Genomic DNA, 25,198 nt, shown 5'->3' with positions numbered 1-25,198 from the left:
CTGATGACAGCAAGGGTGTCTGACACTTCTCTGGTTAGGAAGCTGAGGTTCTAGGAGGCTGCCAAGTTGCCAGAGCCACCTGTGATCACCTGACCAAACCTGCAACCACAAGCACCAAGCGTTCCCTCTCCGTGGCCCAATTCCTCATGCACCTGCTATCACCATCCTCCAATCTCCAGCACCTCCCACAGGGTCTTGTCCTCTATCATCCCCACTCCCCTGCCACTAAGACCCTGAAACTCACTGTCACCACTAGCAGCCCATTGAGAAAGAGATTCAGTCACAACCCAGGAGGGTGCCCAGAAATTCACTGAGAGGTTGCAATAACATGATCTGGCAGAAGAGCAAGGAGTGGGAGAGATGGGAGGTGCCCTCCTGGGCCAGTGAGGCAACTGGCCAGGGTGGGTGCCTTTATAATTTAGAGACAGGCCGCCTGTCTCACCAGACCTGGGGTGAACTCTTTATTTCACTAATTTTAAAACACACATTATTTCACAATTTAACTTCTCTGAGATTGAGATGCAACTCATGATTGATTGATGGATATTGGGTTTAAAGGCCCGAGTGATGACAGACACCTGGATAGCCTGGGCGGTTCACTTTCTCTCTCTTTTGCGAGGTTAGCAAGGAGGTAGCTCCACAAGACTGAGTTGTCTCCAGGGAGAACAGACTGACACCAGCTGCTGGGCACGAGGCCGCTGCTCTACAAGGTCACTAATAGTGGATTAGACATCCCTTGGCCTCCATCCCTATGCATAGGTAGAGCATTACAGAGTAGGATCCTCTGCCTGAGCCCTTTCTGAGGTGCTCCGCCTCCAGCTGTGCCCAGCCCTGCACACCTCCCATGCAGCTGCAAGAGCCTAGGGATCATGTGTGCCTGGCTACTTCTCCACCAAGTCTTCCTGCAGCAAAGTCAACTTTAAGTGTACTGATATGCAAGCCCCCTTTCCATGCCATGGTATTTTTATGGTACATAAGGCAATAGTATCTAATAACCAAAGACATTTTAGATTTCATTATAGGCAGTGATCAGTTGTCCTGGGCCAGTAGCACAGCCATCTTGGGCCTCAGTTTCCTCATCTGCTTTTTGGGATAATGTCCACCTTGGATTCATTTTAAAACTCCAGAATATTGCAGGCACACGATGCTGGCACACAGTAAGTGCCCAACCAATATTGACGATCCTGGATGAAGAACCCTTGGCTCTACTTTAACTTGGGCTGCAGCAACTAAAATTTGCAATCCTGTATAGAAAAGGCCAATGCTTTTTTCTAGTCTTTCCCAGACTAGAATTTTTTTCTGAAATCCCTGTATCCTGGGGAAGCTCTACAGAGAAATAATGTCTGCCATTTTACAAGTAAAATGAATTGCATAAGAGAGCCCAGTGAAAATTGAGATGCTTTCTGCACCAGGCTGGGCAGGTTCCTAGGAAGAGTCGCAACGTTCCAGGCAGATATTTCTGGGAAGATCCCCAAGGCAGGTGAAATCTCACAGTCCTGCTTAATTTCCCCTTGGAAATTAAAGTGGTGCTAGCATTGTGATAATCCCCAAACATCTTCCTACCCAGCATTTCTAAAATTCTCCCCAAACCTGTTGAGCAAACAGTCATGCATTTCTCCCCTAACATCTCTATCTTTCAGTCTTTCTATCCTTCCTGTTTCCAATATTTGTACCTTCAGGGAAGACCTATTCGTGAAACAGAACCCGTGCACTTCACACACATGAGGCTTGGTGGGGATGTGGCCCTCTCTGCTCAAGAAGATGCTACCACTCTCCCATAGCACAGGTTGGTCTCTGTCCTAAGATATTTCATGCACCAAGTCGCTGGCTCCTCCCTGAGCCCTGAAGTGGGTACCATTATCATGCCCATGTTATGGGGAAAGCCAAGGTTGAAAGAGGCTAGGGGGCTGGCCTGAGTGCTCACAGCCAGGGACTGGCAGGGCTGGGGTGTGGAGCCAGGTTCGTGAGGCTGAAGGACCCCCCAGTGGAGCCATCAAACCACATTCAGCCCCACCTCCACGCTGCACCCTCAGCTCCTGGGGGAGGTCAGAGCATATTGAGCCAGGACCGTTCCAGTCTCAGAGTTTGTCTAACCATTCACAGGCTGGTCACATCCCTCCCAGAGCCTGTTATGCTGAGCATTTGGTTTGTGTGTTTTGTTTGATGGCCCATCATTCTATTTTCTTAGTTTATATTACTTCCCTCTTACTTCTCCTTGATTTCCTAGCTAGGGCATTATATTATCTCTGAATGTTATCACAGGACAATGAAGGGGATGATACAGAACATCTGTTCTAAATCTCCTGCCTCAAGGAAGATTTCCTGGATTTAGAAACCTGGACCAGGGGCACCTTCTCACTGTGCCCATGAGATTCTGTCCAGGCACTCAGCAGTCTGTAGTGTGGGTGTTAGTATCCATGTGTGTGCCCCTGAATTGGTTTGCTAGGGCTGCCCTAACAAATTAACACAAACTGGATGGCTCAACACAATTAGCATTGTGATAATCCCCAAACATCTTCCTACCCAGCATTTCTTCCCTCACATTCCTGGGGCTGGAAGTACAAAATCCAGGCATCAGCAGGGCTATGCTCCCTCCAGAGGCTCCAGTGGAGGATCCTTCCCAGCCTCTTCCAGCATCTGGGGGTTGCCAGCAATCCTTGGCTTGTGGCAGACTCACTCCAATCTCTGCTTCCATCTGTACATAGCCTTCTTCCCTGTGTGTTTGTGTCTCTGTGTCTGCACATGGTCTCCTCATAAAGACGTGTTACTGGGTTAGGACCCTGATAATCCAGTATGACCTCATTTTAATTTAGCTAATTACATCAGCAAAGATCCTATTTCCAAATAAGATCACACTCACAAGTTCCAGGTGGGAGGAGTTGGGGGAGGGAGCGCCATTCAACCCAGTCCGCCCACTTATAATTGCCTTTTGAGAGCAGAGCCGGTGCTGATTGATCTATGTTGGCTGTCACCAAGTGTTTGATAAATAATTGGATGCATGCGTGCATTGGGCTTAGAAGTGCTGATTCTTACTAGCAAGTGTCACAAGACTCTAAACCTGCCCAGCCTGTGAGTGCCTTTAACACCAAGAGAGAATCTTTGCTCCCCTCTTAGGTCTCTTTTTAAGCTGGCAGCAGAAATATCCACCCCCACTCCGGGACTGCTGTGAGTGTTGAATATAACGTGCAAGGGTTCTCAACAGGTTTGGGGAGAATTTTAGAAATGTTGGGTAGGAAGATGTTTGGGGATTATCACAATGCTAGCACACTTGGTGTGCAAGGGAAAAGGCTTTCCGACAACATACAAGTCAGTCAGGACCCCAAAGCAACGTCCCCACCCCAAGGACTTGGGAATAACCCACTGGATGTGCCTGTCAGTGAAAATCCTGCTTCAAATTATCTAAGCCTGGAACCACCTTCCCTTTCACATATAAGTACAAGGTCTTCTCACACATAAAAATACACAGTGTTTCCTGTGCCACTTTATTTGGCTTTAGTTTCTCTGAAATAAAACTGCTGGATGCATTCAGTGAAAACCAAGAGTTGTTTCACAAAATCACATCACCAACAGCAATGTCACTGTGGTAGCTGAGTGGCCAATATGCTCTACTCTGAGTCAACGGCGTCTGGGGTGGCACAGTGTCAGGGTGGCACAGTCACGAGGTGGCACAGTCTGGGGATGGCACAGTCAGGGGAATCCCACCCACAGGCCTGGCCACCTGCCCACCTCCCTTGTCTCTTAATGTAGCAAAGCCTGGAGGATTCCATGCCCATCATTCTATTTTCTTAGTTTATATTACTTCCCTCTTACTTCTCCTTGATTTCCTAGCTAGGGCATTATATTATCTCTGAATGTTATCACAGGACAATGAAGGGGATGATACAGAACATCTGTTCTAAAGCAGGAGTGCCAGCATGGCCAGGGCAGAGAGCCACCTGGACAATGAGTGACAACTGGCAGTCCCCGCCTGGTTCGGCCACAGGGCTCCCGCGGGGGCATCCTGTTTATTTGGGCATCCTGATGAGAGACCAGAGCCAGGAGCAGTGGGACCCAAGGGTCCTCTGAGCCCAGGTTCTTCACTGGGGCCAAAGCAGAACCAAGAAGGTGAAGCTGCCTTCCCTGAGCACACAGTCACATAGAGACAGGAGTGGGGCTCAGGCGGGGCTGCCCCTCCCTTCAAGCAGAGGCCTCAAGGACAACAGGGGACCCTGTGAACTCCAGGAACTCAAGGTCAGTCTTGAAGAGTGAGGACCATGTGGATGTAAAATGGGTTTTGGGAAGAACCAGCAAAGGGCCAGAGGCGGGCCGAGCCTCCCACACTGGATCGGGAGTGGGCTGGACGACTGAGCTGAATGGCCAGGTTGTCTCAGTGCCACCAAGGACAGCCCTGAGCCCAGGTTTCCACAAGCCCCCAGCACAGTGGACTCACCAACAAAACATCTTCTGCATTCAACTCAAAAGAAAAAGATATATATTTTCCTGTAAAACCTGTTCTGATTATGGCCAGCGTGATAAAGCCGATTGTCCCAGGAGATAAAAGCAAAATTGCACTGGGTCACCCTTTTTCCCTGAACAAGGAGCAGTGAACGCATCGTGCTGTGACAGGGTCTTAAATACGAGATAAAGTGGAAGTGACAGCTGAGTTAGAGGCAAACGAGAGTCAGATCATTGCGCATCTATAAATCAGGGAAACCCACCTCAGGCAGAGCCACGGAGCCATTCTGCTTTAATCCAGTCCAAATGTTGTGCTGTCTGCCCCGATCTTCGGGAGGCTCCACTCATGGCATCCAGCCCCAGCCCCTGGTCCCACCTCAGAGCCACCCATGACATAGATTCCACCCCCTCACCCCCGGCCAACGTCCCCAGGCCTCCACACCCCAGCAACACAGGTTTGCCTGCTGCACCTTGGTCGTCTCTTCAGGAACCAACGTGCCTCACTCTGGATCCATGTGGCTGGAGTGGCCGCGGGGCCCCAGTCTGTCCGTCAGCTTCTGTCCTCTGACCATGGTGACCGTGGTGGCACAAGACCCACAACAGTGCAGTCAGAGCAAACCCTGAGACGTGCAGAGGAGCAATGGGGAGGACAGCAAACTCCATCCAACTTGGAGACTGGAGCGGCCAGCGGCCACCCCAGAGGGACCTGCCTGAGATGGGCCAGTGCGGGGGAGCACAGAGTCAAGAAGACCTGGTTCTGATGGCATCCCTTGAACCCCTGGATGCAGCCTTACCTGAAGCTTCTGGACTCTTCAAACATGAGAGCTAAATGATTCCCTGTCTTCATGCAAAACTGATTTGAGCTGACTATCTAACCCTTTCAAGTAAGACAGTCCTGGCTGACACATTCTCCTCATTTCTCCCATATCCCCTGTATCTTTCTCTCCAACCCAAATGCTACTTCTCTGGCCTGGGCCTCATCACCACGCATCTAGACATCAGCAAACCCCCATCTAGGCCCCGACCTCCAGTGTTGCTTCCCAGCCCATTCTCCAGGCCAGAGGCACCTATATAGAACAGGTCACAGTGTGCCCCTCCCAGACCAAAGCCATTCAAAGGCACCCAGCTAGGACAAAGGCCCAGCTGATTAGCAGGACAAATGTAGGGTTCTTATATTCATCAGGGGGTCTTTGGGAGACTAGCAGCTGGCTTCCTTTCTTCTTGGAGGTTCCAAATTTCCTCTGATCCAGGAGGACTTGCAACTTCCTTGGGTGAGTCTAGGTAACCCCAAGAGCTTGGAGCTCTGGACCTCTCTTCTATCATGGACAGTGTCAAGGCATCACAAAAATTTCATAAACCCAAGAATCTCAACTTGCTCACTCTCTTTTTCTCTCTCTCTCCCAATCACAGAGGGGAAAAAAAACCCACAGGTCAGTGAGGCTGACTGTAGATCACAGCCCCTCAAATCTGTACCTGCTGAAGTCCCCCCAGATTCCCATCCCAGCGCCCCCGCTAATCCTCTGCAATGATTAGACGGTCAGGAACTGGGAGCCATGGCAGCTGTGATTCTCATTAACTGTGTTTAAAAGACCTGGCACGTACGGAGCTGCTGTATAATCACAGTGCCAGCAAATCTCTGAAATAATAGATATTTCCAACTTAGCCTTCTGGATTTCATAGAGCCCCCAAGCTTTCATTTAAAATCCATTTTATATGAAGTTATCTGAAAATGAACAATAGGAGTCTCAAAGAGATGTCTCCCCAGACACGGGTGTGAAGGCTGCTGAAAGAGATCAATCCACAAATCCGTTTGCCTTTTAGATGAAACACACAGTGTCTCAGTGGGTCTCGTCTCCACATCCGTGATAGGAAAAGAGCTCTCCTTGCCATGAAGATGGAGACCACAGTTCTTAACCACTCATGCCATTTCATGTCCTGGGTGAAGTGTCCATCCTCAGAATGGATAGAACAGCCTTCACTGGACAAAGCAGGTACCCACCAAGGGCCCACTATGTGCTGAGCACTCTCCAGGTGGTAGGGCCTGGAGTGAGACTTTGACCCCAGACCACCCACTCGGGGACAGCCTTGCCCATTGTTCACTCTGTGTTCTGACCTACACCACACAGGGAGCTAGGCACACAGTAGGCCCTTAACAAATACCCACAAATTTTCATTTGAAATACCTTTCAGTCAAGTCTCAGAGAGAGAGAGTGGGAAAACACAGAAAATAGCAATGCCATTCACTCTCTCTATAATCATTCAAATTGTTGAGACTGTTATTTGGGAAATGACACATTCCTGTCCACTATCCATCTAAGGGGCCTAGACGGATATATTCCAGGCATACCTGAAATTAGTCTTATTGATGACTAAGGGCATCTGGACTTTGGTTTCCATCTTTATAGCTGTGTGACCATGACCAAGTGGCTCAACTTCTCTGATTCCACATCCCCCTCTGCAAAATAAGAATGATCCTAGTCTACGTCATTGGGCTATGATGGGGATGAAATGCAATGACGCTTGGGAATTACTTGTTATTGAAAGTGCTTAATAAATTTCAGCTATTACTTCTGCTACTGTGATCATCAGATTGACAGCTCAACCATGTACACAGGAGTACAAATTTCGCTAGTGCCACCCAGTTGAGTAAACGAATGAATGGATTTTGTAATTTTATGGAAAAGAACCTCCTTCCTCCCACTTCTACCCAATGATCCAGTTTTCTTTCCAAACCTTCTGTCTGACCCTCCATGGGCCACAGAGTCCTCCCCATTGCCATCCCAGTTAAGTAAAATGGTCTGGAATCCTAGAAAATTACTGCACTTAAATTCCCAGTCAAGTTCAGTATTTGTGACTGAAACCTACATCTAACCCTTCAGAGGCAAAAGCTCCATTCCCCGACTGTCCACATTTCCAGCCAGGCTCCTTCCCAGGCATGGAAACTTCAGGGCAGATGGAAACGGGCTGCCCATTGCCAAAGCTCAGAATACCCTCTCCGCCTTCACCACTAATGGCACCTGAAGAGGGCTCCCGGGCATTTCCCACCTTCAATGGCCAGGACCACAGAGTGGGATTCACACTTGGAAATCTAAGTTGGTTCTTTTCCCCTGGCACCAGCTGACTATCTCTTCACACAGGGGTTGGGCTTTTCTCACCTCCTAAGAGCTGGCTTCAGAGATGTCAGGAGGAGGGAGCAGGATGAAATCCACCCTCAGCTTGGTGCGCAGCCTCTCATTGGGGCAGCATTGGATAATTAGGCCAAATAGAGGGCAGGCTTACGAGGGAACTTCCTGGGTGCAGCAGGAGGGGTGCAGCTTTGTTCTTCTTCAATAAGACCCAGAGAGTGATGCTAATTGTTACTTTAGGTGTGTGAAGTGGAGACTATTTGTGAAGCAGGCGGGGAGTTCGTGGGCTGTGACTAAAGAGGGCATAATGAGTGTGAAAAGAGAAGAAACTCTGGGTCCCTTAAGCTGAAGCTCAGTTAAGCCATCAAATACATTCCCTGCAAATTGGCACTTTCAGCTCCAGCCTCCATGCTTTTGTTGTGCAGTCGAGGTAATGATCACCCGTGCTGTGAGAAAGGCACGCAGGCTGGCAGAAACTACTCACGGCACAAAGCATTCTTTGGTTTAAAAAAAAAAAAAATCATGAAATAAAAAAGAAAGCTGTTTAAGCTTAAAAACTAAAAAAGAAGCGGTTGGCTCCAGTTGTCGACATGTTTTATAAAGCAACAGCAAAATGAAAAAAATAAAAAATAAACTGTCCCAGAGAACTGAGAGAGGGCCAAAAATATTAATACATGGGAACATGGCGAACCTTCTGCAAGCTGTAAATATTTTCTTAGTTTCCCACGTGTAGTCAGCAAGTAAGGCAGTTCTTTTTCTCTCTCCGCTCTTCCTGTTGGAAATCTATGTGGAATAACAATTTTGCCAGAAAAAAAAATATTAGGTTGAAGAAATTGTGTCTGCCAGGGGCTCATGAATTGGTTTCATGTATCAGAGGGAGGGGGTTTCAACCCCCAGAGTGAGGAAAATGGAGGAGGTTATACAAAACAAAGAAAAAGACCACCAGAGCTTAAAACTAAAAATAGACTTTGATGTATGTGAATGTCTCAACTTGCTGAGCATGGGGCATGGACCAGTGAAGAAATTCACTGAGGGTGGGGTGGCACCGAAGGTTCAAGATGCCCAGCTCAATTTGAATTTCAGACAAGTGAGTGATTTCTTAGTAGAAGTATAGTAGAGCCCCATGCAAACTCGAGTTTAACTGGGCATCTTGTATTTTTATTTGCTGAATCCGGCCCTACCGCCAAGTGGGAGACGTATTTCAGTGGTTGGAAGAGGGGCTCCCGGTGGTTCTGCTAACGAAGGATTGATAACGCACATCCTGATTGGACAGAGCGAGCTTGTGGCTCTGTTCATAGTTGGTTGAAACAAAGGAGTCTCAGGGGAGACCCAGAAGGTGGGCGTCTCAGGGTGTCTAGGTCTGTGTGTCAGCTGCAGTGACGTATGGCAGGTTCCAATATGGCCCCACCAGTGCTGCCATAAGGCGAAACTTTGCCTTTTACATAGACACCACCTCAGAAAAAGCTTGACCTGCACTGCTTCCTCAACCCTCACTTACTGCCGAAATTGACAGTCATGCTTCAGCCTTGAAAGTCATCTCGGAAGATAAAGACATCTTCCCTAGTTACCAGAGCGAGGAAGACCCGGAAATGTCGGCTCCCCATCTTCCTCAGGAGTTCTGCCCCTAGGAAGGAAGGAAGAAGGGCTGCCCTCCGAGGCCAGGGTTCCTCACCGAGCCTGTTTTCCCTTCTGCAAAATAGTCACAAAGCCCTCTGCAAGGGGTTGCTGTGACCATCTGTATGAGGTCCTTCTCACATTGCTACAAAGAAATCCCTGAGACTGGGTAATTTATAAAGAAAAGAGGTTTCATTGGCTCACAGTTCTGCAGGCTGTACAAGAAGCAGAACGCTGGCATCTGGTTGGCTTCTGGGGAGGCCTCAGGAAGCTGCAATCGAGGCAAAAGAAAAGGGGAGGTAGGTACATCACAGACCGGATCAGGAGCAAGGGCCGGGGGAGGGGCCACACACTTTTAAACATCCAGATCTCGCAAGAACTCACTCACAATAGCAATGACAGTACCCAGGGGATGGTGCTAAACCATTCATGAGAAATTCACCCCTATGATCCAATCACCTCCCATCAGGCCCCACCTCCAACACTGGGGATTAGAATTCAACATGAGATTTGCTGGGAACACAGATCCAGATCCTCTCACCATCAAATCAGAGCAGGCAGGGAAGTGTCCCGCAGGGGCTGGGGAACGCTGGTGCCCTGAGGGTGACCAGGACAGCTCTGGGTCCTCTCTCACCTCTTGAAAAAGAGGGAACCCAGCCTTTGCTGGGGACAGCCTCCAGCCACCAGTCATCCACAGCCTCTCCTTCAACACTGACATGCTCAAGAAGCAAACCCCACTTCCACCCAAAGCCACATTTCCATCTCCCCACATCTTCCCCCAAATCTTAGTGTCTTAGATTGAGGGACCTGCCTGCACCCTGGCAACAAATGTGGTAAACCAGGAGTGAAGCCCTCCATTATTTGGGAGCCCTACTGTCAGGCTCCTGCAGAGCTCTCTGCCTTTGCTCCTCTCAGCCTCCGCAGATCCCTACAAGTGGGAGGTGTAGTCAGGATCCCCTTTTCCAGATGAGGAAATGGGGGTTCAGAGTTGTTAAGCAATGTGTACAAGGTCATTGAGATGGCACATGGCAAACCCGAGACCTGAGCTCTGTCGGATCCCAAAACCTGGCCATTTATCCAGTACTCTACCCATTTCTAGTCCTGGACTCAGGCTACCCTGTGCAGATATTGCCAAGGAGAATGGAGAAGACTAGCAAACTCTTCCTCATCCTTGAAAACCCAACTCATTCATCACCTCCTCTGTCCTCTTCTGTCTCATCTGGGGCTGGCTCTGAATCACATATACCCTACGACATTTCATATATAAGGCTGCGTTATCATTTAGTTGCATTCACATCTGCTTACCTGCTAGATCACACTCCTGGATCGCAGAGTGCTTGCTTCTCCATTTCTGCACCCATTTCATTTCCGTGGAACCCTCCAGCTGCACTGGCCTCGTTTGCATTCTTCCAACACCCCATGCTGGTTCTGCCTGGAGAACTATGCCCTGCACCACCCACTCTGTGGGAAATTCTTCTGATCTTCCACACCAGATGTGTACCCACATGTCTCCTCCTCAGAGAAACCTTCCCTGACCGCCTGTTTAACACAGCCCCGCAGCCCCTGGCCTGTCCCTGCCCCCGCTGGCCTCATGCCGTCCTGGTGCGACTGTCTTCCTAGCGCATCATGCCTCTCTCCTTGGCACCAGGTCACACGTGCATTTGTTTCCTGGCTTCATTATCTATCTTCCCACTCGATGTGCCAGCTCCAGGGAAGCAGAGACCTTGCAGGTCTGACTCCCTCCTGGCACCAGACACATCAAAAGCTCTCAACACACATCCATAGGATGAAGGAACCCTCAGTGTCTGGCGCTGTTAATGAATTTAGTCTTAATTAATCATCTTAACAGAAATGTCTCAAAACCTCCCAAGGAGGAAAGCAGAATTTGTTCTTACTACATAATGGATCATTCTTCCTAGCCATCCACTTATTTCCTCCCAGAATATCTTCCCCTCTGTTGTAAGAATGGTGACCTTGGAGAATAGTCCAGGAAGAAAACCCCAGCTTCCTGCCTAGAGATCTGTCCAACCTCTTGCTAGCCCACTAGCTTGCAGTTGGCTCAGCCGTGGGTCTGGGATGTTATCTATTCATTAATTAATCAATTCAGCTCCAATGCCAGCCTCTGCTTGCCCACTCACTAATCCAGCTGAGGGACAGTTGGGACCACCCCAATACTGGGTGTAGGCCAGGCATTTCCAACAACCAAGAAAAGCAACATGTGCTATGAGGGAAAACACACCAGCTGAGCCCCCCTCTAAACACCGCACAAAAGTACAAATCTGTTGATAAGGGAAGAGGCCATGGAGATGAACCAGGGAGAGTCTCAGATACCTAAGTGGTGGATACACACACTGGCGTCCTCCCAGACCAGTGCCCTGGTAATTATCTAGGAGGTAACATGTAGCTCAACTGAATCATGCTTCCTCCTCTCTCAGTTCCCCAAGGCAGGCTCTGGATATCTGCTCATCTCATGGCTGCTAAGCCAGAAAAATGTCCCCCTACCTCGTGTAGATGATTCCCCTTGCTGTTGTCTCAGAGCCATTTTCCAGCTCTAGGTCCACAACAATGGGGTATGGCGGAAACCTAGGGGGTCAATGAGTCAATCAACAAACACCGGCTGAGCACCCCAACGATAGAGTGATTACTGCTTATAGGCAGGGAAAAAGAGTGTGGGGTGGTGGAGTCCGGAGGTAACATTATCTGTGAATTTCATTTAGGGATTGTTACAAAGAGTGGACGCCAACTAAAATGCATATTTTCTCCAAACACATGTGCTGTAATATTTATAGCAGCACTTTTGTGGTGGCCAAAAACTCAATGCAACGTCCATTAGCAAATACTGTTCAGGAGCAGAAATGAACGCTAGGGCCACTCACAGCAATGGGGATGCTCTGTCAATCATGACATTGGGCAAAGGCAGCCAGGCACAAAGGAGAACATCTGGATGTTTCCACGCACACAAAGTTCAAATCATGGCAAAGCTAATCTTTGCAGAGGGAAATCAATGAGAGCCAGGGAGGACGATGACTCTGGGGGCCGCTGGGTGAGGCTGGCAATGATTTGTTTTCTAATCTCCAGGTGGTGTTTACAGGCGAGCCTTCTCTTTGACATACTTAATTAAGCTCTGTACACTTGAAAGTTTGTCCACTTGTAGGTGTGCATACTTCCACTGCGGATTTAAATTTTCAAAGAAGGTTAGGGTGTTAGGTCTGAAGGTTTCCCCGAGGTTTTCCGCAGAGGAGCAAACGGGCTGAGAGGTGGACGAAGGGCCCAAACGTGAGCAAAGGATGGCAGCAAGCCCGCACCCAAGCGAGGCAGCGAAAGCACAGCGACCCCACCCTCGCCAGGTGCTGCGCCATCTCCGCCTCCGAGTCCTGCGTTGCCTGGCAACCGGTCTTCCAGAAGACGCGAGACGCTGAGCCCAGGGCCAGAGCTAGCGGGGCGCACGGAGCCCCCAGGCCTCATGGCGCAGAAACCGCTCAGCACAGCGGCGGCTGAACGCATGAACCTTGTGGCTCAGGATGAGATCTGGTAACGCCTGGGATCCGGTAATGCGGTGGGCTCTTGTTCCCACCTGAAGTGCCCACACCTGGGGTCTCAGTTTCCCCACCAAGTCCAGGAGGTGGTCAACCACTAAACTCGAGGGGTGTGCGCTGAGGATGGTCAGGGGCCTTGAGGAAAGGGGTCAGTGTTAGGGACATGAGAGCGACAGGAGTGCCTTTCTCCCTTTCCTTCTCCCTCTCCTGCTGGGCCCACCAGGAAGATGTGAGAGATTGGCTTTCAACAATCAGCACAGATTTGCTTGTTGAAATCCAACTAAAGTGTTCATGTTTTTTGTTTTCTTTTTTTTTTTTTTCTTCAAACCTCAGCATCCAACCAGAATGTGTTCATGTTTTTAGAACTGATTTTTTTTTTTTTTTTTTTTTTTTTGAGATGGAGTCTTGCTCTGCGGCCCAGGCTGGAGTGCAGCGGCACCATCTCGTCTCGCTGCAAACTCTGCCTTCTGGGTTGAAGCAGTTCTCTGCCTTTGCTTCCCGAGTAGCTGGGATTATAGGCGCCCGCCACCACGCCCTGATAATTTTTTTGTATTTTTATTAGAGACGGGCTTTCATCATCTTGGCCAGGCATGTCTTGAACTCCTGATGTCGTGATCCACCCGCGTTAGCCTCCCAAAGTGCTGGGATTATAGACGGGAGTCACCGTGCCTGGCCAAATTTAAAAAAAAAAAAAAAAAAAGAAAGCAAAAATCCTAATATTTGTTCAATTTGAATGAAATACATGAAAATTCCCTGATTTTCCTGGGTTTTTAAGTAATATATTTTAACTTTAAAGTACATCCATTTTCTAAAAGATGTATGTCTAGCAGACATTTGTCATGGATATTTTAATTGGCATGTTTTCTGCTACGTATCATTGCATCTCTTTGAAGATTTAACTCATATGGGAAGTTACTGATTTAGATGCAAGTGAGTAAGTTGCAGTAACAACAATATATACGTGTTTACCTTCTAAACTTCAGTTATCCTATTTACCCTCTCTGTAATTTTTACCATTTCCTTGTAAAACCTATATTAGTCACTTCGTATGTGTCTTTCAATTGCTTTCACTTCATAAATTTATTTTATGGAAAACTTTATATCATTATCATAAATAGAAAAACTTTATCATTTGGCATAAAAAGCACACCTATTTTTTACAAAATCTTTATCCAAGCGTCCCAATAGGAGATGCTACCACAGCGAATCTGTTTCCTCTGTCTGAAATGCCCCTTCCTCTCTTCTTCACCAGACAAACTTCCACTCATCCTCCAAGACCCAAATCTAAATGGCCCTTCCCCTTTCAACAGGGCCCGTGGTTATTGAACACTTAAATTGTAACTGGTCCAAATGGGATTAAACTGTAAGTGTAAATTGCACAACAAATTACAAATATTTATTTTTAAGAAAAAGATTATTTGAATGACTGTCAGTCGGGTGCCGTGGCTCACACCTATAATCCCAGCACTTTGGGAGGCCGAGGCAGGGGGATCACCTGAGGTCAGGAGTTGAAGACCAGCCTGGCCAACATGGCAAAAGCCCATCTCTACTAAAAATACAAAATTATGCAGGCATGGTGGTACACGCCTGTAATCCCAGCTACTCAGGAGGCTGAGGCAGGAGAATTGCTTGAACCTGGGAGGTGGAGGGTGCAGTGAGCTGATCACGCCATTGCACTCCAGCCTGGGCAAAAAAAGGCGAAACTCCATCAAAAAAAAAAAGACTGTCACCTGTTTATTCTTATGTTCTTTTTAATGTAGTTAATAGAACATTTAAAATTGTTTATGCAGCTCATATTTGTGGCTTATGTTACATCTTGATCAAAATAGACTCTGCCTTAGATGCTCATGCCCAGGGCAAAGAGTTGACCAGGGCCTCCAAAACTGGGGGGTGGGGATATGCTGATATTGAATAGAAGAATATCGAATATTCTATTTCTTCCAGAATAGAAGAAACTAGAAAACTCAAAATGACTCAGTGTTTAATTCAATGTTCGCAAAATGTGGCACGTAAGCTCGTCAACTGCAATGCCACTCAGCTCGTGGGTAGTTAGATATAAACGACATTAGCATGCAGCAAAAGCAAGGCCAGATCAGGATGAGAAAGTGAGGCACTTGGGCTGCAATATTTAGGGAATGCTCCATGTCAAGGTTATGCAGATGCTGTCTCTGCACTTGCAGGAAGCAGGGAGTGAGCGCCTCCTTTACTTTTGCACCTCCTTAAATTTCAGGTCATAAGGGCCTCCAAGATAAGAGGTCTGGTACCTAGAAACCTCCTCAGGCAGAATCGGCCCCAGACCGGCCCTTACCCGGCATACCCTCCCAGCCGTAACAGGCAACCAGCATCTCTCTCTCGTCAGCCGCGTGTCTCCCTTGCTGGCGGGAGGTGCTCAGTGTCAGAGGTTCTCACACTCTCTGGTTCCTCGCTCCATTCCTGGTGCAGAACCACTGTCCAGTCAATGTCCGTAGAGAGTGGAAATGTCCCCCACAGAACCCTTGAACCTTTTTCCATGTTGCCCAGCACTCAGCAACTTTCTTTTTCAGGAAATACCGTCTGAAGGCTGAATCGGAAGCACGGCAGAACTGGCCCCAGAACTGGGGGTTTTTAACAACCCCTTTTGAGGAGGTAAACATTTTATGAGCCCCGAGGTTATAGAATCAATCATTTAAAAGAATGAATGATTACAAAGTCTATAATTTGCAAGAATAAAATTAAAGAGCATGTTGTAGGCAAAGATCACGAACTCCGAAACCAGAAGGCTCCTGCCTTTCACAGATTCCTGGGCACTGACCACAGGCCAGGCATGTTCTAGGTGCTTCGGCAGAACCAGCTGATCAAATCTGGACAAGAACCTCGGTGCAGAGACAGGTGCTGTCTTATGCCCATTTACAAATTAGGAAATTGAGCTCCAAGACCTGCAAAGTCACACAACCGATAAGGACCACACTCAGGTGAGAAGCGGCTGGGTCTGACGCCACGGCCACCTGACCTCAGACTTCCCATCTGTAAAGTGGGATGAGAGTCCTCACCTGCCTAACTGAGCGACTGCGAGGTGCAGATACAAGAAGGCCATGGACACCTTGCCCGGCCTCGAAGCCAAGTGACATACGAAGGATTCTTGGGAAAATGCTGTCAGTATTCCCTAAAAATCACAAGTCCAGAAGTCTACAGGGACCAGCTAGGTGACAGAAACAGGAGACAAGGCCAAGCATAATTAATCAGAAGGGAGGGAGACTCAGGCAAAGAGGCCACTGGTCCTGTCCAAAGAGGCAGCCAGCATGAGCCCAGACAAGTGCAACCATATGGGAAGGCCAACTGCATATTCCCATCACTCAAGAGAGTCCAGAAAGCCAGATGTTTACATGAAATCTTCTGAGTCTAGAAATGAAATGCTGCTGTGGGTTCTGGTGGGGTGGTGGCCACCAATCTGCAACCTCTCAAACTTCAGGACAGAACACAAGAGATGCAGAATTAATTAAAATACCGCATCATTCAAAGCATCCATGATTCACATCAGTGTTAACCCCATTTGTAATTCATCCCACCCGACTAGCTTTGCAATTATGCTGTTCTTAATGAGGTTGTTTTTAATTCTTGGAAGGTACCACAATTTGAAATTTTATGCATAGAATGAGTTCTTATTAATATAATATGCATAAAGAGTCTATATTAATATTCTTTATATGTAGTTAAATTGGGTTTTCAAAAACTTGACATTGCTTTAAAAATTAAAAGGGGGAGTGGAGGCTCTCCTCTAATATGTTAAAGTTTGGTCCTGAAAACTTCTTGGCATTTTTTGTTTGTTTGTTGTTGTTTGAGACAGTCTGGATCTGTCACCCAGGCTGGAGTGCAGTGGTGTGATCTCAGCTCACTGCAGCATCCACCTCCAGGCTCAAGCCAATCTGCCACCTTGGTCTCCCAAATAGCTGGGACCACAGGCACACGCCACCATGCCCAGCTAATTTTTGTATTTTTTGTAGAGATGGGGTCTTGCTAAGTTGATCAGGCTGGTCTTGAACTCCTGACCTCAAGCAATCCTCCCACCTCTGCCTCCCAAAGTGTTGGGATTACAGGCATTAGCCACTACACTCAACCCTTTTCGGCATTTAAAAATTTGAGTCCATAAATGGTAACATTTTCTCAAATTCCCCCACAGGGGATGTAAATCAGGAGGCTGCAGTGAGCAGCAGGAGGGGACGGAGATGAGTCTCGGCTTTGGGTGCAGCAGGCCTGCATTGAGGTTCCCACCCTACTTTCCTAACGGTGTAACTAAGACAAGCCTCTGCCTCCTGTTTCCATGCCCCACTTCTGTGTCTGTAACATGTGCTTTCTAGGGGAAGCAATGGGGAGGACACTTCTCCCAGCTTCATCTGAGGCTTCCTGTCTCTGGGGATTCTGTTTCAGTTGATCAAGTGTGAAGAAGATCTCCCCACCCCAAAGCCCAAAATCGAGCTTCCTGAGCGTTTCCGCATCCGGCCGGTGACCCCAGTGGAGAAGTACATCAAGGTTCGAAACGTTGTTTTTAAATACTCATTTTCCTAAGTAAGAAATAAGCCCCAAGGGAAACCGATGGCTCCAGATGTGCAAAGCCAGTGCTGAAGGTAAGAGCACAGCGGTGCCAGGTGCAGAGTCCAGGTCCACGCCCTTCCCAAACCCAGCCATGGGAAATATTCCAGGCTAAAGTCTACACGTGCGAGTGCCATGACCTCCTGCTCTGCAGAAGCAGAGAGAGGGCAGGAAAACGGGGTCTTCATGCATTATTTCAGCAAACATTTCCGGGGGGTGGGCGGGAAGGCAGGGCAGGTCCAGGTGGGGGCTCTGGAATCAGACCACCCGATCCCGGTGCTGTTAGGCTGCTCACCTCCTGTGTGGTCTTGGGCAAGTGACTTGACCTCTCTGTGTCTCCCCTGCCTCTCTTATACAATGGAGGTTAATGAAGTACCTACTTCAGGGAGTGCCGCCAGAGTTCAGCGGGGTGCGCAGCATGTTTAGAGAGTACCGATGACAGTCAGCTATTACTAAGGTGCAATAGCTTGACTGGGAAAACAGTAATGAACAAGAAGAGAAGACCCCAGCCCACATGTCTTGGTCTAGAGAACCAACATTAACCAAGAAAATCAACACCATTTGGACATGCTGTGCTAGCACCGTGGAGGAAACAGGTCGGTGGTACGTCACAGGATAGAGAGGGCAAGGTTGTCAGGGAAGGTACCCTTTGAGCTGAGGACTGACGGATGACCAGGCACCCGCCCTAGGAAAAGTATTCTAGGCACAGGGAACAGCATGTACGAAAGCCCTGAGGCAGAACACAGGCTGCTGTGTTTCAGAAACAGCAAGGCAAGGTGATGTGGTGGGAGCTTGGGTGGAGAGTGGGGGCAGGAGGAGAAGGTGCGGGCAGAGAAAGGATATGAAGGGATAGGAAGAAATATGAAGGGAGAAGTGGGCAGGCTAGAAGAAGGATTGCAATTGGAGTCCAATTTAGAGCAGAAGCCACTGGAGGGTTGTAAGCAGGACCGTGGAAGGGTGAGACCTGCCTATTGGAAAGATGGCTCCGGTTGCTAAGTGGAGAAAAGATTGTGGGGAGAGGGACAGGAGTGACCAGGCAAACCCAGAGAAGAGAGGTCTTAGACGATGCTCTCACCTGAAGCCTGCACCGTGGCGGACATGGCTCAGATCCCTCTAGAAACTGTTGAGCTCCATATGTCTCATGGGTCTGTCATTTTGGTCGGGGGTTCTACCCTCTGCCCAGCTATGGAGAAGGTGGTTCTGCGTGCTAATGGGGAGAGCAGATGAAAACCCAAGATGAAGGCAGCAGGGCAAGGGGAGTTCAGCTGCAGCCCTTTGCCTGGCATGCTCGTGGTCTGATGGGGTAGCTGGCAAGCAGTGAGCGTTTGGTGGGCAAGCATCTGTGAGCGCCAACGAATGAATGAATGAATGAATGAATGAACGAATGAATGAATGAACGAATGAATGTGCTCCACTGAGTCATGCTGACAGTTTTTCCCCCAAATATAAAGCAATATAGAGCCACTGCTAAAAACTATTTAGAAATACAGCAAAATATAAGATAATTAAACCTCCCATATACATTCTTACCCATGATTAACGTTTTGGGGGTGCTCCTTCCAGAGGTTTTCCTACACGTCCCTCGACCTGTAAGAGTAACCACCTCACCAGCTCAAGCTCTTGTTATTATCTCTTAGCCGCTCACCGTGCTGACCACTTCACATGGGCTGTCTCATCTTATTTCCGCTGCAGCCCCTGATACTATCATCCTCAAACCCATTGTGCAGATGGGAAAACTGAAGCTAAAAAAAAGCTGAATTCCTTTCCCCGGCCACACAGCAAGTGTGTCTGATTCCAGAGCCCTGCTTTTAAATGTTACCCTCAAATATTCCTCAAATGTATGTCCATGTATATGTATGTACACACACTTGTGCACACACACACATATACTTCTTAGGTATATGTTTACAAATCAAACTACACAGGCTGCTTTGTAATCTCATTTTTCCACTTAACAACATACCCTGGACATCTTTCCATGCAGTTAAAAAAAAGCACTCTAAAACACTATTATATTAACGGCTGCGTTTTTCTCCACTGTGTGGATCTGTCATCATTGATTTAACCATCCCCCTGTCCCTGGCCATCGAGGTTGTATCCAGCGTGAGATTTGGGAGAATAATCCTGCAAAGAACACCCTTGTAGACACAGCAATTTGCTCTGGGTCTGTCATTTGCTTGGAATTAGTGCCTGCAAAGGTGACTGTTCAGATGAAATGCACCCATTTAGGGAGCTCGCTCTCCTGTGGCCTAGAGCACTGGGTTGGCCGGAGAACACAGGAAGAGGGACTGGGATGTAGGTCGGACATTTTTCCAGAGCTGGGCTTTAATTCTGCCAACTCCCTGCCTCCACCTCCATCCCAAGAATACGGTGGGATCTGCTTAGTATCTATAGTGCCCCTCAGCCACACGCTGTCCCCACAGATCCCTTGCCTGCCCATGAGGCTGGACTTTCCCTGGGCCTGCTCTGCACAACCACAGTTATTCTCTTTCCAAAGAAAGTGCCACCACCTAGATACCAGAGAGGTGCCCCTCCTAGAGAATGGGAAGCAGGGAGGAACCATTCAGGCACCAAAACAAACTGAAACATGGTTTTTTCCTGTGAGAGACTCCTGTCTAGGAGCAAGGGCCAGCTGTTAAAGCCACACTCACCAGACAGAGCCTGTGGAGTGGCAGCGGTAAGGAAAAGAACTTTGATTCAGGTGAGAAAGGTCCCCAGCCTCTGCTTCCCTCCAAACTTCCTTTCTTGCCCAAGAAATGGTAATGGTGGCCGGACGCAGTGGCTCACGCCTGTAATCCCAGCACTTGGGGAGGCCGAGGCAGGCGGATCACGAGGTCAGGAGATCGAGACCATCCTGGCTAACACGGTGAAACTCCGTCTCTACTAAAAATACAAACAATTAGCCTGGCGTGGTGGTGGGCGCCTGTCATCCCAGCTACTTGGGAGGCTGAGGCAGGAGAATGGCGTGAACCCGGGGGGCGGAGCTTGCAGTGAGCTGAGATCACGCCACTGCACTCCAGCCTGGGTGACAGAGCAAGACTCCATCTCAAAGAAAAAAAAGGTAACTGGTTTCTTTCTTCCACCTTTCTTCCACCTTCCCATCCTCTCATTGGTGACCAGAGTCTTTAAAAACATATTTATTTTTAATAGGTAACCTTGATACCTAAAAGGCCATTCGATGAGATGCCTCCTTCCCTCTGGACCCCTGGAGCCGCTGTCACCCATTTGGCATGCACTCTTGCATAGACAAGGACATCCATGGGCCTCTGGCCTCATTTTCTTATTACATAGCTTGTCCCATACTTTGAATAGTTTCGTGCACCTCTTTTCTCTTAGAAGTTTATCTCATCCTTCTAAACCATTGCATGACACACCACGGTGTGGATGGGCCATAGTGAATGAGCCTCCATGGGTGGATGTGCAGCTTATGTCCAATCGTTTGCTATTACAAACAGCTCCACAAGGCATCCCTTGCGCCACCATGGGTGTGTACGTGTGTAGCTATCAGGATATTTTAGAATGAATGCCTCAGGATAGATTTTGGGTCAAAGGGTGTTTGCATCTGCACTTTCAAAAGATAATTGCCAGGCTGGGCGTGGTGGCTCACACCTATAATCCCAACACTTTGGGAGGCCGATGCAGGTGGATCACCTGAGGTCAGGAGTTCGAGACCAACCTGGCCAACATGGTGAAACCCCGTCTCTACTAAAAATATAAAAATTACCTGGGCACGATGACACATGCCTGTAATCACAGCTACTCAGGAGGCTGAGGCAGGAGAATCACTTGAACCCAGGAGGCAGAGGTTGCAGTGAACTGAGATCGTGCCATTGCACTCTAGCCTGGGTGACAGAGCCAGACTCCGCCTCAAAAAAGGAAAAAAAAGATAATTGCCATATCGCCCTTACTCCTCTAATGCCCTTGTTAACAGTGGTGTTTTCATCTTTTTGCCCCTCTGCTGGGTGAAACATGATGTCTCACAGTGAATTTCAACTGCATTTCTTTTACAAGTTAGATAAAGACTTGGAAGTTAGTCTGTGTGCTCCCAAAGGCCTGGCTGGACAAACAGAATTGAGAGCTGCTTCCCTTCTGAACAATTCTGCTCGTAGCTGGTTCAAAGAAGCTTCTGGCATTCATTGATGACCCACCCTACATGTAGCCTTGCAGGAGACTAATTTTAGGAGTTCATCAAGAGCATATGTTAAGGGTCTTCATCCACAGCAGCAGCCAGCCCACTTGGGACCATCCCTTCCTGCCACCGCCTCACCGGCAGGTTCCATTAGTAAAAGTGAACTCATAACCCCAAGCATAGTAAACCTCTTTATCTCAGTTCTTCTGCTAGAACAAATGTCCCGCACGGTTGCCTTTGTTCAAATCCCCTTATAAGAGCAGAACAGATTATTTCAAAAGAAGGGGAAAACCTGCCTAAACATTTACCCTCATTTTCCAAAAATGTCAAATCTGTCCAAGGAATTGATAAATGAAGTTGTGTTTTTCATTCCAGATAGAAGCCCATTTTACTTTTGGTTTTTAAAATTAAATTCAATTGCTTTTCATTCCTGTGATCCCTATGGTTTGGAGTGTGTGTGTTTATACAGACGCATATCGTAGAGCCTTCTCATCGAAACAGAGTGACGTACGCCTGCCACAATGCCATCTGACAATAGTGCCATATATTTTATAAAAGGCAGTGAGAACTGTTGTACTTGATATTTCTGCATATTTTTTTTTTTGCTTTCTTACCAAATAAAAATTATTTTGCTGGAGGTCATGAATTAAATATGTTAGACATTACACGATAAAGAAACGTGTTTGATGTTCATCACTTCCAGGAAAGATGGGAGCCTCTGAGTCCAGCCGATTGGAATGTGCTTGTTTTCAGTACACATCAGGGAGGCTGGCTTTTCTTTTTGTCTTTTCCACCCCTGCCTCACATGCCGATGCTGGATGCCTCGTGTCTCTGTGGCCCAAAGTCACTAAATCCCCTGCATTTCCATTCCAGGTCCTTCCATCCCCGCCAGTCCCACAGACCACCCAGGGCTTCATCGGCTGGAGATCTGCAGTGCCAGGCCTGAACAAGTGCCTAGAGCTCGACGATGAAATCAGAAGCTGCAAAGGTGCTTTTGCGCGAGAGCTGTGCTGGCCCAAGCAGGGCGTGCACTGAATCCAGGCGGAGCTTCTGCCCAGGGGTGGTGCATGTCGGTCGCCAGGCACCCAGGGCTATGCCAGGCAAAGGAAGAGCTCCCCTGAATCCCGAGGACACAGTCCCCTGCGTACTTGCCCATGGGATGTTGCAAAGAACACAAAGTGTGCCTTAGACATTCTTAACTCATCAGCGTCTCCCTTCCAGAATGTTCACGTCCACACCCATTCTTGGCTGATACAAGAATAAGGCTTCTCTCATTTGTTTTTGATACCTTGGGGATTTCTGCACAGGGCTTTTTAAAAAAAAAAAAAGTGATTCAACTTTAAAAATATTTGTTTAGGTCCTTCAGTGTAGCTTTCCATTGCACCTAACACCATCCTTATTTGTGACAAACTTGTTGATCAGGTGTTTCTCTATCCAGATATCCCTGGGCTTGTTTTTCAGGAAGAATAAAACACTTAGAGAATCTCTTGGCTCTCCTTGCTCAAGAGATCTGCAGTTATTTAACAGTTTTAAAGGCAGGAATGAGCCCAAAGTTTGCCACTGGGCCTAGATTCACAGGAGAAAATGGGCTTCCCAATCCCTCTAAGAAAACCGCTCCTGCTGACCTGTCCCGGCCGCCCCCAGTCCAGCACAGAAAGCTCCGGGCTGCCCAATTGGGCCATTTTCCTGCCCCGAGTACATCAACCCCACAGTTACCATTTTCTTTCTAAACACTGCCTAGCTGTCTCTCTTCTCCTCCTCCTACAAATGGGGGCTGGGGACATGGAGCGTCCACCTGGCCAGAAGGAAAAGCCAGTATGTCCTCAGGCCTCATGAACTGGGCCCCAAAAAGTAGGAGAGCAGAGTTTGCAGCAGCCTGTGGGAGCTGGTTTGTGTTTCATTTCCAAGGAGTAGGGGTTGGCGCACTCTTCAGACCCGGCGCAGACAGGGCGGGAGGGTCTGTGTTCAGTTACCCACCCTCCATGGAGGCACAGGCCTTCCTCCCCTTTGTTGGTCAGGCCTCGCTGTTCCTGGAATGGATTTCTCCATTTATTTGGCTGATGGGGCCTGAGGGGACTTCCATTGGGTGGGACCCATTTACAAGGCCCATCCACCCAAACATGTCCTGTTCACCTTCCTGTCCAGCCACGGGTGGGTGTGCTGGAGCCTACCCAGGAATCCCTCCGCTAAGGCCTGTGAGAACCTAAGTCCTCTAAGCTCTGAACACTGGCTGCCACCCCTCTGGCATGTTCCTAAAGGGACTCCATGATTTGAGGGTCACTAAATACCAGGGGACAGAATTCCTATGAAATCTGGGCCCTCCCCTGCAAGCTTTGGGCTCAGAGCCCCCAAATCTCAGAATCCCCAGCAGAAGAGCTTCTCTTATTCAGGGACTCTGTTCTCTATAAAAGCTGCCTGCCTTCCTCTTTCCAAGGGTCTGGTTGCAGACACCAACTACTCAGTGCTGAGAACACAGCCGCATAGCAGAAGCCTTCTCCCAGTCAGCTAGATGGTGCTCTGTCTCCCCACACCCCTCCTCCAACCCCAAAGTGGGAAACTCCTAAGTTGGTATGGGCTGCCCCGCCCAGAAGAGCTGATACCCAAGAGAACAGCCCTTCAAGGAATCTTGTCGTTACCTCTGAGTATGGTGCCCACACACATCGCTGGGCATAGGGGCCACGGCCATCAAGAAACATCATGGCTCTTTAGGTTCTGAGAAAAGGGGAAGCAAGGTATTTGGATGAATTGTGTCCCCCAGAAAGATATGAAGTCCTAGCGTCCAGTAACTGTGGAGGTGAACATACCTGGAAATAAGGTCATTGCAGATGTGATTAGTTAGATGAAGATGAGGTCTTATAGGAGAGGGGTGGACTCTTCATTCAGTGTGATCGGTGTCCTCATGAGAAGAGGAGAGAGTGGCACTCAGGGGGGACACAGCCTGTGGAGACACAGACATGCAGGAGAGGGCACCATGCCACGCCAGAGGCAGAAAGGGGAGGGATGTGTCTACCAGCCACAGAATGCCAACATTTGCAGGCAAACCACAGGAAACCACGGAGAGGCGAGGAAGGATTCTATCCCATAGGTTTCAGAGGGAGCCTGGCCCTGCCGATGCCTTGACTTCAAACTTCTGGACTCTCAAATGGTGAGAGAACACATTTCCGTTGCTTTATGCCACCCCATTTGGGGTACTGGGTACAGCAGCCCCAGGAAATGAATATAGCCTTGAGCAGATATTACCTCCTCCTCTCCTCCCCTACTCAGAAAACATCCTTCTCTGACCATGTGTCTTTCATTGGTCTTGACCCGGGCTGAGTCTATAACAGACAGATCACATGGCCCCGCAAACCCCAAAGATGTTTCTAATCACCCAGAGGTTTAGCCTGATGTAGACTAAACAATTGAATGCTTGGCCAAGCCTGTCCCTATTAAATCCTAATGTTTTGGCATCCAAGTCATTGCTGCAGGCAAAGCATCTGCCCTTGGAGGAACATTTGTCCCTTCTTGTGATCAGACACCTCCACCACAGTCAAGCAGTGGCCGGAAAGCAGGGTTGCTTTGTACTGATCTCTGTCTCAGCACTGCCCCATTGCCAGAGCAGAGACAGCACCCGCCTGAGTGGGGAATGAACCTCCAATGGCAGGTTGTTGTTTGTTCTAATTCTTGATCACAAAACAAATCTAGGATTCATCATTCATGTCATCTGCATGCCCACAACAGGTGGCAGCAAAAATCTAGCCCAAAAGGTGGCTCCCTTGACCTGTCCTGACCCCTAGCCTGGACAGGAAATCAAC

The 25,198-nt window shown here is 48.5% G+C and overlaps 1 protein-coding gene across 1 annotated transcript; it reads left to right on the top strand.

The window, feature by feature from the left end:
* Positions 1-12,579: 12,579 nt before the first annotated feature.
* C10H20orf85 (chromosome 10 C20orf85 homolog) lies at positions 12,580-22,769 on the top strand. Its single transcript, XM_025399898.1, has 4 exons — positions 12,580-12,704; positions 15,253-15,334; positions 17,114-17,215; positions 22,278-22,769. The coding sequence occupies exons 1-4, from the start codon at positions 12,637-12,639 to the stop codon at positions 22,437-22,439; spliced, it is 414 nt and encodes a 137-aa protein (XP_025255683.1). The 5' UTR covers positions 12,580-12,636; the 3' UTR covers positions 22,440-22,769.
* The last annotated feature ends 2,429 nt before the right edge of the window (positions 22,770-25,198 follow it).

The sequence above is a fragment of the Theropithecus gelada genome, chromosome 10 (assembly GCF_003255815.1).
Source record: "Theropithecus gelada isolate Dixy chromosome 10, Tgel_1.0, whole genome shotgun sequence".
NCBI classification, from domain to species: domain Eukaryota; kingdom Metazoa; phylum Chordata; class Mammalia; order Primates; family Cercopithecidae; genus Theropithecus; species Theropithecus gelada.
This window is presented reverse-complemented; position numbering and strand designations above follow the sequence as displayed.